Source organism: Hyla sarda, chromosome 13 (assembly GCF_029499605.1).
Source record: "Hyla sarda isolate aHylSar1 chromosome 13, aHylSar1.hap1, whole genome shotgun sequence".
Taxonomy (NCBI): domain Eukaryota; kingdom Metazoa; phylum Chordata; class Amphibia; order Anura; family Hylidae; genus Hyla; species Hyla sarda.
In genome coordinates, this window is record NC_079201.1 from 36,613,083 (window position 1) to 36,629,688 (window position 16,606).

The 16,606-nt window shown below is 42.4% G+C and overlaps 1 protein-coding gene across 1 annotated transcript in view; it reads left to right on the top strand.

The window, feature by feature from the left end:
* The window catches only part of MRPS7 (mitochondrial ribosomal protein S7), a 41,687-nt gene extending 37,859 nt beyond the window's left edge, over positions 1-3,828 (top strand). The window contains exon 5 of the mRNA XM_056550043.1: positions 63-3,828. Within this exon, the coding sequence (XP_056406018.1) occupies positions 63-284 (222 nt within the window). The 3' untranslated portion in view covers positions 285-3,828. The remainder of the gene's footprint in view (positions 1-62) is intronic.
* The last annotated feature ends 12,778 nt before the right edge of the window (positions 3,829-16,606 follow it).

Here is a 16,606-nt window from a genome sequence, read left to right on the forward strand (position 1 = left end):
TTGGGTGAAGGGTGTTTATAAGTTTACATTTCATAATGTTGTTCTTTATTTTGTTTGTGCAGGTCCCTGTTCCTTTAACAGACAGAAAACGTCGCTTTATGGCAATGAAGTGGATTATCACTGAAGGCCGAGAGAAGAAAGCACGTCGCACCTTAATGTATGACAGGCTTGCAGATATACTGCTGGAGGCTTTTCGTGGTGAAGGGAATATTATAAAAAGGAAACATGATCTCCATAAAATGGCTGAGGCTAATCGAGCCTTTGCTCACTTCCGATGGTGGTAGATGTGGCACATGTAATGTTTTCACAGCAAAGCTCAGATCACACATGGACTGAGAAAAGCTTGATGTACAGAGGTTGGAATAAGTATTGATCACGCCACCATTTTTCTTGCTAAATATATTTCCAAAGTTGCATGACATTTTCACCAGATGTTGGTAACAACCCAAGTAATCAATATACAAAGAAACCAAAACAAATAAGCTGGTCATTGGCTCTTGGACAACACTTCTGATTATTTTGACTCCTCTGTCAGAAATCTTGCGAAGAGCACCTGGTCGAGGCAAACTTATGGTCAAATGATTCTTTTCACTTCCGTTTTATGGCCCCAACAGTGCTCACTAGAACATTCAGAAGCTTAGAAATTTGCCTGTAACCAATGACATTATGTTTTGCAACTATTAAGTTGCGAAGATCTTGAGACAGCTCTTTGCTTTTACCCATCATGAAATGTCTTGTGTGACACCTTGGCAATGAGACCTTTTTGCAGTCCATCAGATGGGATTGAACCAGCTGATATTAATTTACACTGACAAGGGGCTGGATTGCTTTTTAATTTCTGATAGATTTCAGCTGTTGTCCTGGCTTTCCATGTTTTTATTTTTTTTTATTTTTTTTGCACCTTCCTTTCGTCATGTGTTCAGTGCTTTTCCCAGTGTCATTTCACATTACATGCTTATTTGTTAAGGTTTCATTGTATGTATAGATTACTTAGGTTGTTGCAACATCTTGTAAAAATTTGATGTAAATCGCCCCTTTGGAAATATATTTAGTGAAAAAAATGGTGGTGCGTTTTAAACCTTTTTTCACCCGCTGTATGTAAATTCTCCAACAATGTGTAAATATGTTTTCATTAATAAACAGGAGTAGTTGTATTTATAAGTTGGTGTTGAACGGTATATGTTGGACTTTCTTTCAAAGACTATCAATTATTGTTTTACTCTATTTGACTAGCATTTAGGCTGCCTTAGATATTATCTCAACCTCCTCAGTAGAGAATTTCAGGGTCACAGTGGTAACCCATTTTATCTATGTGTTACATGGAAAGCTTGTTGTTTAATTTAATGCAGGTAAACTTCCTGTCTAGTGACTGCTGCAGGGAAAATGAGCAGCCAGCAACGGCTTCCTTCTGTGCAAAAACAACTAGTCTAGGCCACTAAGCCAAACCCACAGCTCCTGTAACATGCATGGGCTATTTTGGGCCTGGCTTGTCACTTTGTAACATCTGTTAGCATCACCTTCCCTTCCTGATTATGGCCTGCCCAGCAACTGGCCTGTAAGCAATATTCATGAGTGTGATTGTGCTAAGCCAGGATTGGCCAAAAGGTCCCACTTCTCTCTGAAGTAGCAGAGAGAACTTCAGTGTGTGATTGTCTCTGATTGTCTGAGGCCTTACACACCTCCCTTATCTTTATTTACTACTTCCCTAACCATGTAATCTGCTCCCCAAAGCTTTCTAAAGGTAACTCTGAGCAGTAGCTAAGGAAGTGTAAATGCACAGCTCTCAGCTTGGTATCTAATCATAATGGGGGAGATTTATCAAAACCTGTGCAGAGGAAAAGTTGCCCATAGCAACCAATCAGCTGGCTTCCTTAATTTTTAACAAGGCCTCTGCAAAATGAAAGAAGCAATCTGGTTGCTATGGGCAACTGGGTAACTTTTTCTTAGCACAGTTTTTGATAATTCTCTCCCAATATGTGTGATACTGCCTGCTGCCTATTATGTCTGATACTGCAAGCTCTCAGCTGTGTATCCAAGTATATTATGTGTGATACTGCCTACGGCCTATCATGCGTATTACTGCCCAGATCATTTTATCTAAGCCCATTCTGTAATAGTGTCCAGAGCCATGTATATATGCCTATTCAGATACTACCCAGAGCTGTGTATCCAAGCTGATTCAGTTTGATTCTGCCCACATTTTTTTTTATCTAAGCTGATTGTGTGATTCTGCCCAGAACAGTTTATCTAAGCCCATTTAGTGTGATATTGCTCAGTGCTGTTTATGTAAGCCAATCCAGTATGATACTACCCAGAGGCATTTATCTGTGTATATACACGGCTCTGAGTTGTATCATACTAAACATTTTAACTTGAGGGACCACTGTATTTATAAAAACATTATTTGCTTCAAGGATGACCATTCAATGTTGAGACCATAACTCTATAGAAACTCTGGTAATTCTTTTTGAAGCCATGTCATCCAAAAATAGGAAAACATAAGGAATAAATAATAAGATAACTAATACATTTAAGCAAGTTCTTACATACAAAATAGGAAAGAACTGCTGAAAGCTGTAAATCACTGTATGTAGAGAACAGGAGCTTCTTTAGGGTCCTGTACAGTACACGCAATGGGGGACATTTACAAACAGTGAATTCTTAATTATTTTAGAGCACAAAAGTTGCGGTAATTGTTGCGGACGTGTACCAAAGTTATCAAAAGGCGCACAGACATATATATTTCTCTGATGCAACTTTTTTTTTTAAATCGCAAATTTTGTGCGGACGTGCGACTTTTGTGTGAAAAATCACATATACTCTGACTCAAAAATTGCACTGAAAATGTAGGGCTGGGCTAAATTGAGCTGAGAAACTATCTATTTAAACAGTCTATTTCTGGGATTGTGCGACAATTTTGTGACATTCGCACTTAGTAAATCAGTGACCACTGCACGAAGTGCTCTAAATGGGTAAAAATCATGGAAACATTTCTAAAGCAATTGTCGCACAAAAAGCCGCACAGACCCATTGTGCGACAAACATAAAAAAGGCGTTTAAAAAGCTTTCTAAAGGTCTTGATAAATCTGACCCCCCCCCCCCCCCCCAATATTCCCCAAAAAATTGAGCTGCCATCAAAGGAGCAACAAACCTTGGCACAGATGAATAATATCAGTGCATGTACTTTGGTATTACAAGTGTTATAATAGTGAAATGCCTGTTGGTCTGTTCCTCCAGCTATTAAAGCGTTTCACGGAATTGAACTGTCCATAGCATTGTATGATGAGTATGGATTCAAGTTTTAATGGTCCAGAAAGGACCACTGTATGTTGAAAATCTTGTAACCTAAGGCTATTGTAAGTTGAGGGACCACTGCATTTTGATATATCATTATAGATTATTGGGATACATTAATATTACTTCATATGAATATTTCTTCATATTGGTTTGTATGAACAGTGGGTGGATATCTCCTTAAATTTTTCACTCGAGAACCTCTTAAGGACCCAGCCCATTTTCACCTTAAGGACCCATTGCACATCTGACCACTGTCACTTTAAGCATTAATAACTCTGGGATGCTTTTACTTTTTTATTCTGATTCTGAGAGTTTTTTTTCATGACACATTTTACTTTTAGGGGTAAATGTTTGTCGATACTTGCATCATTTCTTGGTGAAAAATGTAATGATAAAATAGAAAATTTTTATTTATTTTTTTTACTTTGAAGCTCTCTGCTTATAAGGAAAATAGACATACCAAATAAATTATATATTGATTCACATATACAATATGTCTACAGCAGCAATTTTCCAATTTTTCACATCATTTTCAAAATCAGAACTTTTCAGGGACCAGTTCAGTTTTGAAGTGGATTTGAAGGGCCTTCATATTAGAAATACCCACAAATGACCCCATTATAAAAACTGCACCCCTCAAAGTATTCAAAATTACATTTAGGAAGTGTTAACCCTTTAGGTGTTTCACAGGAATAGCAGCAAAGTGAAGGAGAAAATTATAAATCTTCATTTTTTTACACTCACATGTTCTGGTAGACCCAGTTTTTTTATTTTCCAAAGGGTAAAAGGAGAGAAGTTGCCCTAAAATTTTGTAACCCAATTTATCTAGTTATAAAATACCTCATGTGTATGTAAAGTGCTCTGTGGGTGAACTAGAGGGCTTAGAAGAGAAGGAGCAACAATGGGATTTTGGAGAGTGAATTTTGCTGAAATGGTTTTTGGGGGGCATGTCACATTTAGGAAGCCCCTGTGGTGCCAGAACAGCAAAAAAAAAGCACATTGCATACTATTTTGGAAACTACACCCCTCAAGGAACATAACAAGGGGTACGGCGAGCCTCAACACCCCACATGTGTTTGAAGACTTTTCGATAAAGGTGGATGTGTAAATAAAAAATATTTTTCACTAAAATGCAGTTTTTTCCCAAATTTTACATTTTTACAAGGGGTAATAGAAGAAAATGCGCCACAAAATGTGTAATTTCATCTCTTCTGAGTATGTAAATACTCCGTGTGGACATTAAGTGCACTGCGGGCGCACTATAATGCTCAGGAGGAGTCACATTTGCAAACTTTGCTGAAATGGGGGGGGGGGGGGGCATGTTTCATTTACGAAGGCCTTATGGTGCCAGAACAGCAAAAAAAAATACATGGCATACTAATTTGGAAACCACACCCCTCAAGAAACATAACAAGGGGTACAGTGAGCCTTTACACCCCATAGGTGTTTGATAAATGTTCATTAAAGTGAGATGTGAAAAGGAAAAATTAGATTTTTTTTTTTTTACACTAAAATGCTGGGCTTGCCCCAAATTTTTCATTTCTTCAAGTGGTAACAGGAGAAAATGTCAACGTAAATTTGTAAATACATTTCTTTGTAGTAAGGACATACCTCATATTGGGATGTAAACAGTTCTGTGCGTGCACACCAGGTCTCAGAAGAGCAGGAGCGCAGTCAGAGGCATTGAGAGTTTACATAGCTGCCTATGGAGCTAGAACAGCGGGACCCCCCCCCCCTTCAAGAAGCGTTACATGGGGTACACTAAGTTACTAATGAGGGGTACAGGGGGCCATAAAATAGGTTATGTTCCCAGAGTGACCCAGAGCATAGCCAAAACTAAAAAATATGTGCACCCCAAACACTATGCTCTGAATAATCATTCAGGGAATGTGATGTGTGTGGCCGTCCCTAACCTGTTGCCTCAAATGTGCACAACGCTCAGGTGGAGAGAGTGCTGTGCATTTGAGGCAACATAAAAAAAAAGTCCCCGATGACAGTGACTCGGTGACCCATGACCCAGAGAATACCCGAGTTTTTTTTATTTTTAAACATTTTTTGGGGGCAATTTAGTGGTTTATGGGGTTAAAATTTGGAATGTACTCTGGACTTGGTACATCAGGGTCAAATTAACCCCTTAAGGACTCAGGGTTTTTCCGTTTTTGCACTTTCATTTTTTCCTCCTTACCTTTTAAAAATCATAACCCTTTCAATTTTCCACCTAAAAATCCATATTATGGCTTATTTTTTGCATAGCCAATTCTACTTTGCAGTGACATTAGTCATTTTACCCAAAAATGCACGGCGAAACAGAAAAAAAATCATTGTGCGACAAAATCGAAAAAAAACCCGCCATTTTGTAACTTTTGGGGGCTTCCGTTTCTACGCAGTGCATATTTCGGTAAAAATTACACCTTATTATTCTGTAGGTCCATACGGTTAAAATGATACCCTACTTATATAGGTTTCATTTTGTTGTACTTCTGGAAAAAATCATAACTACATGCAGGAAAATTTATACGTTTAAAAATGTCATCTTCTGACCCCTATAACTTTTTTATTTTTCCACGTACAGGGCGGTATGAGGACTCATTTTTTGCGCCGTGATCTGAAGTTTTTATCGGTATGATTTTTGTTTTGATCAGACTTTTTGATCACTTTTTATTCATTTTTTAATGGTATGAAAAGTGACCAAAATACGCTTTTTTGGACTTTGGAATTTTTTTGGCGTACGCCATTGACCGTACGGCTTAATGATATTTTTATAGTTCGGACATTTACGCACGCGGCGATACCACATGTTTATTTTTTATTTTTTTTACACTGTTTTATTTTTTTTATGGGAAAAGGGGGGTGATTCAAACTTATTAGGGAAGGGGTTAAATGACCTTTATTAAAAAAAAAAAAAAATTTACAATTTTTTTTGCAGTGTTATAGGTCCCATAGGGACCTATAACACTGCACACACTGATCTCCTATGCGGATCACTGGCGTGTATTAACACGCCTGTGATCAGCATGATCGTCGCTTGACTGCTCCTGCCTGGATCTCAGGCACGGAGCAGTCATTCGCCGATCGGACACCGAGGAGGCAGGTAAGGGCCCTCCCGGTGTCCGATCAGCTGTTCGGGACGCCGCGATTTCACCGCGGCGGTCCCGAACAGCCAGACTGAGCAGCCGGGTCACTTTCAGTTTCACTTTAGAAGCGGCGGTCAGCTTTGACCGCCGCTTCTAAAGGGTTAATACCGCACATCGCCGCGATCGGCGATGTGTGGTATTAGCCGCGGGTCCCGGCCGTTGATTAGCGCCGGGACCGACGCGATATGATGCGGGATCGCGGCGCAATCCCGCTTCATATCGTGGGAGCCGGCGAAGGACGTAAATATACGTCCTGCGTCGTTAAGGGAAATTTAAATACAGGTTCTTAAAAAATTAGCATATTGTGCTAAAGTTCATTATTTTCCATAATGTAATGATAAAAATTTAACTTTCATATATTTTAGATTCATTGCACACCAACTGAAATACTTCAGGTCTTCTATTGTTTTAATACTGATGATTTTGGCATACAGCTCATGAAAACCCAAAATTCCTATCTAAAAAAATGTGCATATCATGAAAAGGTTCTCTAAACGAGCTATTAACCTAATCATCTGAATCAACTAACTCTAAACACCTGCAAAAGATTCCTGAGGCTTTTAAAAACTCCCAGCCTGGTTCATTACTCAAAACCGCAATCATGGGTAACTGTCGACCTGACTGCTGTCCAGAAGGCCATCATTGACACCCTCAAGCAAGAGGGTAAGACACAAAGACATTTCTGAACAAATAGGCTGTTCCCAGAGTGCTGTATCAAGGCACCTCAATGGGAAGTCTGTGGGAAGGAAAAAATGTGGCAGAAAACGCTCCACAACGAGAAGAGGTGACCGGACCCTGAGGAAGATTGTGGAGAAGGACCGATTCCAGACCTTGGGGGACCTGCGGAAGCAGTGGACTGAGTTTGGAGTAGAAACATCCAGAGCCACCGTGCACAGGCGTGTGCAGGAAATGGGCTACAGGTGCCACATTCCCCAGGTCAAGCCTCTTTTGAACCAGAAACAGCAGCAGAAGCGCCTGACCTGGGCTACAGAGAAGCAGCACTGGACTGTTGCTCAGTGGTCCAAAGTACTTTTTTCGGATGAAAGCAAATTTTGCATGTCAAGGTGCCAGAGTCTGGAGGAAGACTGGGGTGAATGAAATGCCTGAAGTCCAGTGTCAAGTACCCACAGTCAGTGATGGTCTGGGGTGCCATGTCAGCTGCTGGTGTTGGTCCACTGTGTTTTATCAAGGGCAGGGTCAATGCAGCTAGCTATCAGGAGATTTTGGAGCACTTCATGCTTCCATCTGCTGAAAAGCTTTATGGAGATGAAGATTTCATTTTTCAGCACGACCTGGCACCTGCTCACAGTGCCAGAACCACTGGTAACTGGTTTACTGACCATGTATTACTGTGCTCAATTGACCTGCCATCTCTCCTGACCTGAACCCCATAGAGAATCTGTGGGATATTGTGAAGAAAAAGTTGAGACGCAAGACCCACCACTCTGGATGAGCTTAAGGCCGCTATCGAAGCATCCTGGGCCTCCATAACACCTCAGCAGTGCCGCAGGCTGATTGCCTCCATGCCACGCCGCATTGAAGCAGTCATTCCTGCAAAAGGACTCCCAACCAAGTATTGAATGCATAACTGAACATAATTTGAAGGTTTGACTTTTTTTTTTTTTTTATTAAAAACTGTCTTTTATTGGTCGGATGAAATATGCAAATTTTTTGAGATAGGAATTTGGGGTTTTCATGAGCTGTATGCCAAAATCATCAGTATTAAAACAATAAAAGACCTGAAATATTTCAGTTGGTGTGCAATGAATCTAAAATATGAAAGTTTATTTTTTATCATTACATTATGGAAAATAATGAACTTTAGCACAATATGCACAATATGCATTTTTTGAGAAGAACCTGTAGATAAAATTTAGTACGGCATGGAAGTATGATACTCCCTAAATCGTCCCTTCTTTCCAGTGTGGGGGACCTCACCTGGAAATTGTTGGCCTGGGATGATCCTACCTATAACTGCAGTTTCTTGGGAAGTGTGGCCTGCTCTTTCCCGGTCGCCAAAGATCAGGGTCCTTAGGACTTCTTCTTGGAACTGGAGGAATGTCCCTGTGTTTCCAGTGTATTGCGACAGTACAAAAGAGTTGTACATGGCAACCTGTACCAAGAACACCACAACTTTTTTGTACCATACCCGGGTTTTCCGCATGGCTTGAGGACTTGATCAGAAAGATCAACTCCTCGCATATACTGATTGTAGTCCAGAATACAACCAGGCTTGAGGACCGTTGTTGTGGTACCTCGCACAGGGACAGGTGAGCTGCCGTTACCATGAAGTGTGGACAGCATCCCTCTTATACCTGACCAGCAACAGGTTTTCATGGGTAAGGGCACGGGACTCACCCTTTGGCATAGGTGTCTGAACAAAATTTAGAGGAAGGCCTCTCTGTTTCTTCCGCATGGTCCCACAAACGGACGTGGATCTGGCGGCAAGGGATGTGAACAGAGGGATGCTGGTATAAAAGATACTCTCACAAACTTTGTAGAGTTTCACACCATACCGCATCTGCTATAAGGGAATATACTGGCGGAAGATGAGTCTCCCCTTAAAACCGATAAGAGACTCAAGGGGGGGGGGGGGGGGGAGGACATGCTGCTTTATATGCATAACAAAGGCATTTCTGAATGGCCTCGAACCGCTTCCGTGTCATGGCCATACTGTAAAGCGGGGTCTGGTAGAGGACATCCCCGCTCCAGTACTGCCTGTCACTGGGTTTTTTGACCAGGCACATATGCAGCACGAGGCCCCAAAATGTCCTCATTTTGGCTGCACTGACTGTGTACCATTCATTGGACCTAGCCAAAAACAAATCGGGGTGGGCGATGAACTGTTGGACGTACAGATTCGTCTGCTCCACCATTAGATTGACAAAGTCGTTACTGAAAAAATAACTAAAGTCAATTTCAGTGTATCCAGCCGTGTCAATTCGGATTCCTGAGTCGCCAACAAACTCAGGAATCTGTGGCTGATAACCCTCTGGGGATCTCCAGACAGGTTCACCGGAAGGGAGCTCCGGTAAAATTGTCTGGGGGGGTCGGACTCCTACTATGAGCGGCATGGATGGGGAAGTGTGTAGTGTATGTGTTTGGTGTAACTTTTATATATAACAGTGTGTGATTAGAAATCACACACAATTATAAATAAAATGTAAAAAAAATGCTGGCAAAATAAAAAAGGCCAAATGCAGGGTCCGGGTCACACTGCAAAATCTGCGGTGGACCCTTGCGGGCCTATTGTGCTCTGCTGGCGCACGACAGATCTCAGAACAGAAGGAGATCGAATTTTGCTGGAATTGAAGTTGGGGGCAATGTGCATTTACAAACCTCCCATGATGCCAGAACAATCCCCCCCCCCCACACACACAATGTGACCCCATTTTGGAAACTACACCCCTCACAGAATTTAATAAGGGGTGCAGTGAGCATTTACACCCCACTGACGCTTGACAGATCTTTGGAACAGTGGGCTGTGCAAATGAAAAATTACATCTGGCAGACACCTGTGGGGCGAAAATGCTCACTGTACCTCTTATTACATTCCGTGAGGGGTGTAGTTTCCAAAATGGGGTCACATGTGGAGGGGGTCCACTGTTCTGGCACCATGGGGGCTTTGTAAATGTACATGCCTTCAATTCCAGACACATTCTCTCTCCAAAAGCCCAATGGCGCTCCTCCTCTTCTGAGCATTGTAGTTCGCCCGCAGAGCACTTTACGTCCACACATGGCTGGTCTAGACCCCAACTTTACCTTTTGATAAGGAGAAAAAGCCCCGCAAAATTTGTTGGGCAATTTTTCCCGAGTACGGAAATACCCCATATGTGGCCCTATACTGTTGCCTTGAAATACGACAGGACTCCGAAGTGAGAGAGCGCCATGCTCTCTGGTTGAACTTGATGGACAATGTCTTTTTTCGACCGTACTAACTATGTAACATGCGCATTTGAGGCCTAAATTAGATATTTGCATAGGGACGGACCCGGATGCAAGAATTAGACTTGCCTTGGATACCACAATTACCCAACAGCAGTGTTTCCCAAACAGGGGGCCTCCAGCTGTTGCAAAACTCCCAGCATGCCTGGACAGTCAATGGCTGTCCGGCAATACTGGGAGTTGTTGTTTTGCAACAGTTGGAGGCTCCGTTTTAGAAACCGTGCCGTACCCAGTGGCGTAGCGTGGATTGTCAGCACCCGGGGCAAGGCAAGTAATTTATGCCCCCTAACCCGTGGATTTTAGCACTCGAGTCTCAGCGGTGACCGGAACACTGAAGAAGATGACGCGCCGCCGGTCACATACCAGGCCCCGGCCAAAAAAAAACGTATGCAGTTGCAGTACGGTTTTTAAACCGGAGTCAAAACCGTGGTTGACCACGATTTTGTCTCCGGTTTAAAAACCGTACTGCAACCGCATACGTTTATTTTAACATGGACGTCAATGGGAAACGCACATGTATACGGTTCCATACGGGAAAAACGTATACGTTTTTACTTTGCACATGCGCATTTGAATCCTAAAGTCCCCACCCAAGACCCCTCCCATTAAAAATGGACAAAATTTTCAAAAACGTATGGGTTTTTTTTTCTACAAAAACGGACGGAACAGTATGCACTTTTAAAAACAGTATACTGTTTAAAAACCCATACGGTTTACTTTTTCCCATACTGTTCCATCCGTTTTTTTCCCCATACGGTTTTTGATAGAAAACGTATGCGGGAACCTTAGTTGAAAAACGTAGTGTGAACCCAGCCTTAGATACAGTGCTAGAACAAAACAACAATGCATATGCCGAAATTCAGAATCGCATCCTCTCTATATCAACCCATACCCCTTCCCTCCATAGCCAAGCTTGATGGATATGTCTTTTAGTTAATTATTTTTTTCCTTCAGCTGAACTAACTATGCACACCTTTCCTGGAGCTAATGATAGTTGCTCAACTTACTAAAAATTGCCTTTTTTCTCCCGATGGAAGAAGTGCCCCCTTGTCTTTTGAGTGGGTTTTACTTGGAACAGTTTTTCTTCCGATTTTTTTTTGTATGAGCCATTTATATACTTAAATAAGTTTATCATATCTCAACCTAAAAGTCTCTCCAAGACTAAACAAATCTAATTCTTTTAATCTTGCATAGCTACGATTTTCGATGTCCCTCATTAGTTTAGTTGCGTGTCTCTGTACTCGTTCCAGCCCCATAACTTCCATTTTATGAAGTGGTGCTCCAAGCTACACAGCATATTCCAGGTGAGGCTGTACCAATGCTTTATAAAGGTGGCAGTATTATGTCTCTGTCCCACTAGTCACTGCCTCTTTTTTAAAACATGACATTATCCTGCTGGCTTTGGAAGCATCTGCTTAACATTGCATGCAAGTACACCCAGATCCTTCTCTACCAGTGACTCTCCCAGTTTAACCACCCCTGCCCCCCCCCCCTCTCACTAAGGCAATTACACTATTCAGATACAGTAAGTTGCCTAAGTTAGAATTAATAAAACATATGCGGCAAGTGTGATATGTCCAAGTATATGTCCAGATAATTAGTACCAGTGGAGTCTGGTAAGAGCGCCTGCAGTGCACTTGCAGGCGCTGGAGGCCCCCTATTTGGAGCCCACTGTTCGTGCAAAGAGCAACTCAGTTCAATAGACAAGTATAGTCAATAGGTTTAGCTGAATCCACTGGCCCTCTGGGTCACAACAGAGCGGCGGCTGTATGATAAGGTGAATATAGGCAGCACGGCAGCTGTCAATGACAAATCACAGCACGGCGGCTGTCATGAGATGAAGTCCGGCCGGTACACAGTACCACTTACCCTTAGATGGAGGATGTGGCGGTCCTCAGTGTTGGGGTCGGGTACAGCGGTGCAGGGTCAGGTTCCAGCGGTCCTGGAGCCGGGCAGTAGTGGAGTCGGAGCCCAGCGGCGCAGGGTCCGGGTTCAAAGGAGCACGGTCCGGAGTCCAGATGTAGGTCTTAAGTGGGAACGCCCACTCCTAGGTCTGGTGCCTATGTGGAGGAGCGGTGCGTGCGGTGGAAATACAGCTGTGATGCCGGTCTGGGTCCCGGTGCAGTAGGGTGAGTTGCAGGGTGCTTCGCTGATGGTGCTAATATTATCTGTGTATGGATCAGACGCGTTTCGGTCCGCCTAGGACCTTCCTCAGTGATCATGAAGTATGCAATGAGTGTAGGTGCTTATATGTGAGCAAATTTGGCGGGAAAAGGTAGTTTGAACCAAAACCCGATTAGGACCATTTGGACATAGACAGGTGTGTGAATGGAAGATCAGGAATGGAGTTGTCTGGATGGGTATGATTAGTAAATGAATGGTGATCAGTCATAATTTACTATATGAATCAGTGTGTATGAGTATATATAAGTGTGGGGTGAGTCTATGTGGATATGTAGGGGGAATGAGGTGTTGTATTTGGAGGAGACACTGTAGGTGTACGGATGAGTATAAATGAATGAATATTATATCATGATGAATAATCTAGTCTGGTCGTATGGTCACCATGTGTGATAAGGATAGGAATCATTAAAGATAGGAATACTAAAATAATATGGAGTAAGATAAAAAATAGTAAATAATAAATAAAAATAATAATAATATAAAAATATATATATATATATAAATAAAAATAAAATATAAAAATAGAAATAGAAATATAAAAAAAATTAAAGAAAAAATAAAAAAATAAAATAAAAGTAAAAAAAATATATACCGTATTTATCGGCGTATAACACGCACTTTTTAGGCTAAAATTTTTAGCCTAAAGTCTATGTGCGTGTTATACGCCGATACCGCCCCAGGAAAGGCAGGGGGAGAGAGGCCGTCGCTGCCCGCTTCTCTCCCCCTGCCTTTCCTGGGGGTCTAGAGCGCTGCTGGCGGCCCTTCTCACCCCCTGGCTATCGGCGCCGCTGCCCGTTCTGTCCCCCTGACTATCGGTACCGGCGCCGATAGCCAGGGGGAGAGAAGGGGCAGCGGCGCCGATAGCCGGCGCCGCTGCCCCGTTGCCTCCCCCCATCCCCGGTGGCATAATTACCTGAGTCGGGTCCGCGCTGCTGCAGGCCTCCGGCGTGCGTCCCCTTAGTCGTTGCTATGCGCTGCACGGCGCGGTGCATGACGTCAGTGCGCCGCGCCGTGCATAGCAACGACGCAGGGGACGCACGCCGGAGGCCTGCAGCAGCGCGGACCCGACTCAGGTAATTATGCCACCGGGGATGGGGGGAGGCAACAGGGCAGCGGCGCCGGCAATGGGTGCCGCTGCCCCTTCTCTCCCCCTGGCTGTCGGCGCTGCTTCTCTCCCCCTGGCTATCGGCGCTGGTACCGATAGTCAGGGGGACAGAACGGGCAGCAGCGCTGATAACCAGGGCGAGGGAAGGGCCGGCAGCAGCGCTCTAGACCCCCAGGAAAGGCAGGGGGAGAGAAGCGGGCAGCGACGGCCTCTCTCCCCCGGCCTTTCCTGGGGGTGTATCGGGGTATACATGCACACACACGCACCCTCATTTTACCACGGATATTTGGGTAAAAAACTTTTTTTACCCAAATATCCGTGGTAAAATGAGGGTGCGTGTTATAGGCCGGTGCGTGGTATACCCCGATAAATACGGTAATAATAAGTTAAAAAATAAAAATCAATACAAATAAATGAAATATAAAAATTAAATAAATGAAGTATTAATATTTTTAAATATTTTTTTTATATTTCATTTATTTGGATTTTTATTATTTAATTTATTTATTACATTTTAATTTTTAATTTAATTTAATTTTTTAATTTTTTTTTATATATTTATATTTTATATATATTTTTTTATTTTTATATTTCTATTTCTATTTTTATATTTTTTATTTTTATTATTATTTTTTATTTTATTTATTATTTACTATTTTTTATCTTACTCCATATTATTTTAGTATTCCTATCTTTAATGATTCCTATCCTTATAACACATGGTGACCATACGACCAGACTAGATTATTAATCATGATATAATATTCATTCATTTATACTCATCCGTACACCTACACAGTCTCCTCCAAATACAACACCTCATTCCCCCTATATATCCACATAGACTCACCCCACACTTATATATACTCACACACACTGATTCATATAGTAAATTATGACTCTGATCACCATTCATTTACTAATCATACCCATCCAGACAACTCCATTCCTGATCTTCCATTCACACACCTGTCTATGTCCAAATGGTCCTAACCGGGTTTTGGCTCAAACTACCTTTTCCCGCCAAATTTGCTCACATATAAGCACCTACACTCATTGCATACTTCATGATCACTGAGGAAGGTCCTAGGCGGACCGAAACACGTCTGATCCATACACAGATAATATTAGCACCATCAGCGAAGCACCCTGCAACTCACCCTACTGCACCGGGACCCAGACCGGCATCACAGCTGTATTTCCACCGCACGCACCGCTCCTCCACATAGGCACCAGACCTAGGAGTGGGCGTTCCCACTTAAGACCTACATCTGGACTCCGGACCGTGCTCCCTTGAACCCGGACCCTGCGCCGCTGGGCTCCGACTCCACTACTGCCCGGCTCCAGGACTGCTGGAACCTGACCCTGCACCGCTGTACCAGACTCCAACACTGAGGACCGCCACATCCTCCATCTAAGGGTAAGCGGTACTGTGTACCGGCCGGACTTCATCTCATGACAGCCGCCGTGCTGTGATTTGTCATTGACAGCTGCCGTGCTGCCTATATTCACCTTATCATACAGCCGCCGCTCTGTTGTGACCCAGAGGGCTGGTGGATTCAGCTAAACCTATTGACTATACTTGTCTATTGAACTGAGTTGCTCTTTGCACGAACAGTGGGCTCCAAATAGGGGGCCTCCAGCGCCTGCAAGTGCACTGCAGGCGCTCTTACCAGACTCCACTGGTACTAATTATTATCTGGACATATCACACTTGCCGCATATGTTTTAATAATTCTAACTTAGGCAACTTACTGTATCTGAATAATGTAATTGCCTTAGTGAGTGCAAGGATCCTGCACTCCCATTTTATGTAATTTTATACTGTAGCTCAATAAAATTATTATTTTTCATATCTTGGACATAGACATTGATTTATTTGATACAGCGTCACACCACATCTTTCACCTACATAGTTTCACACCTCTACATAGTCACATTCTAACTAACCCACAATACATTTTCAACCACCATCCTCTAAACCACAAGCAGATTAACTATATTGTCACTCTCATTCATTCTCTTCTCACTCATTCACACATTTATATACATACACATTGACATACTCATAAATACATACACCCACCCAATACAGCCCAACACACTCGTAGCATATCTAGGCCTGGAGAAGAAGCCAAACCACTGATTGTCTAGTATATATAATTTGCATATTCTGTAACAAAACAATTTTCATTTGTCTGTGTAACTTATTTTGGTTTTTATATTTAATTGTAGACCTTAATTTTATTTTCAATAAATACATTTATAAGGCTCAAAAATTCATTACTATTCCAAAGATTACACTAGATTACTCCAAAAATGTTTTTTTTAGTCACATTGGAAACTATAACAAATTTATTTCCAATTAAAAGAATTAAAATTTATATATATTTTCTTAAAACAAAGGCATCAAAATACAGCTGAAAAAATTTAACAGTTGAAAAAATAGGTTGCACCAAGTTTTACCATGTTTTTTACAACAGCTTGCAGCTGTCGGGGAAAAAAGGACCAAACCCGAGTAATATGGTTGCAAAAAATTGTTAAATCCGTGTGATATAAAGTTTTCATCGGGAATCGCCCCTTTTTCGGGTTTTCAGAAAGCCTAGTCGGGTGGTTCGAGAAAGTGTTGCACGATGTCGTACATTGTCTGCGCCATGGCGCAAAAACATGCGACAAGAAAAACCCGACAAAGGCTGTCGGGTTTTCAATAGTAAATGAGGGCCATAATGTGTAACCTCTGCGGAGAGGTAGGACATGATTTTAATTCCTGTCCCCACAAATCAAAGTCCAAAAAGGGCGAGTCCATGCCTAGGCCACCTACAGATGACTTCAATCAGAGAAAAAAGCCGAAACCCCAGACGGAAGGGGCCGCCATAAAAAAGCCCAGTCAGGCACAGAGCCAGCTGACCAGGTCTGACCCCAGTCCTGCTACTGCGCAGGA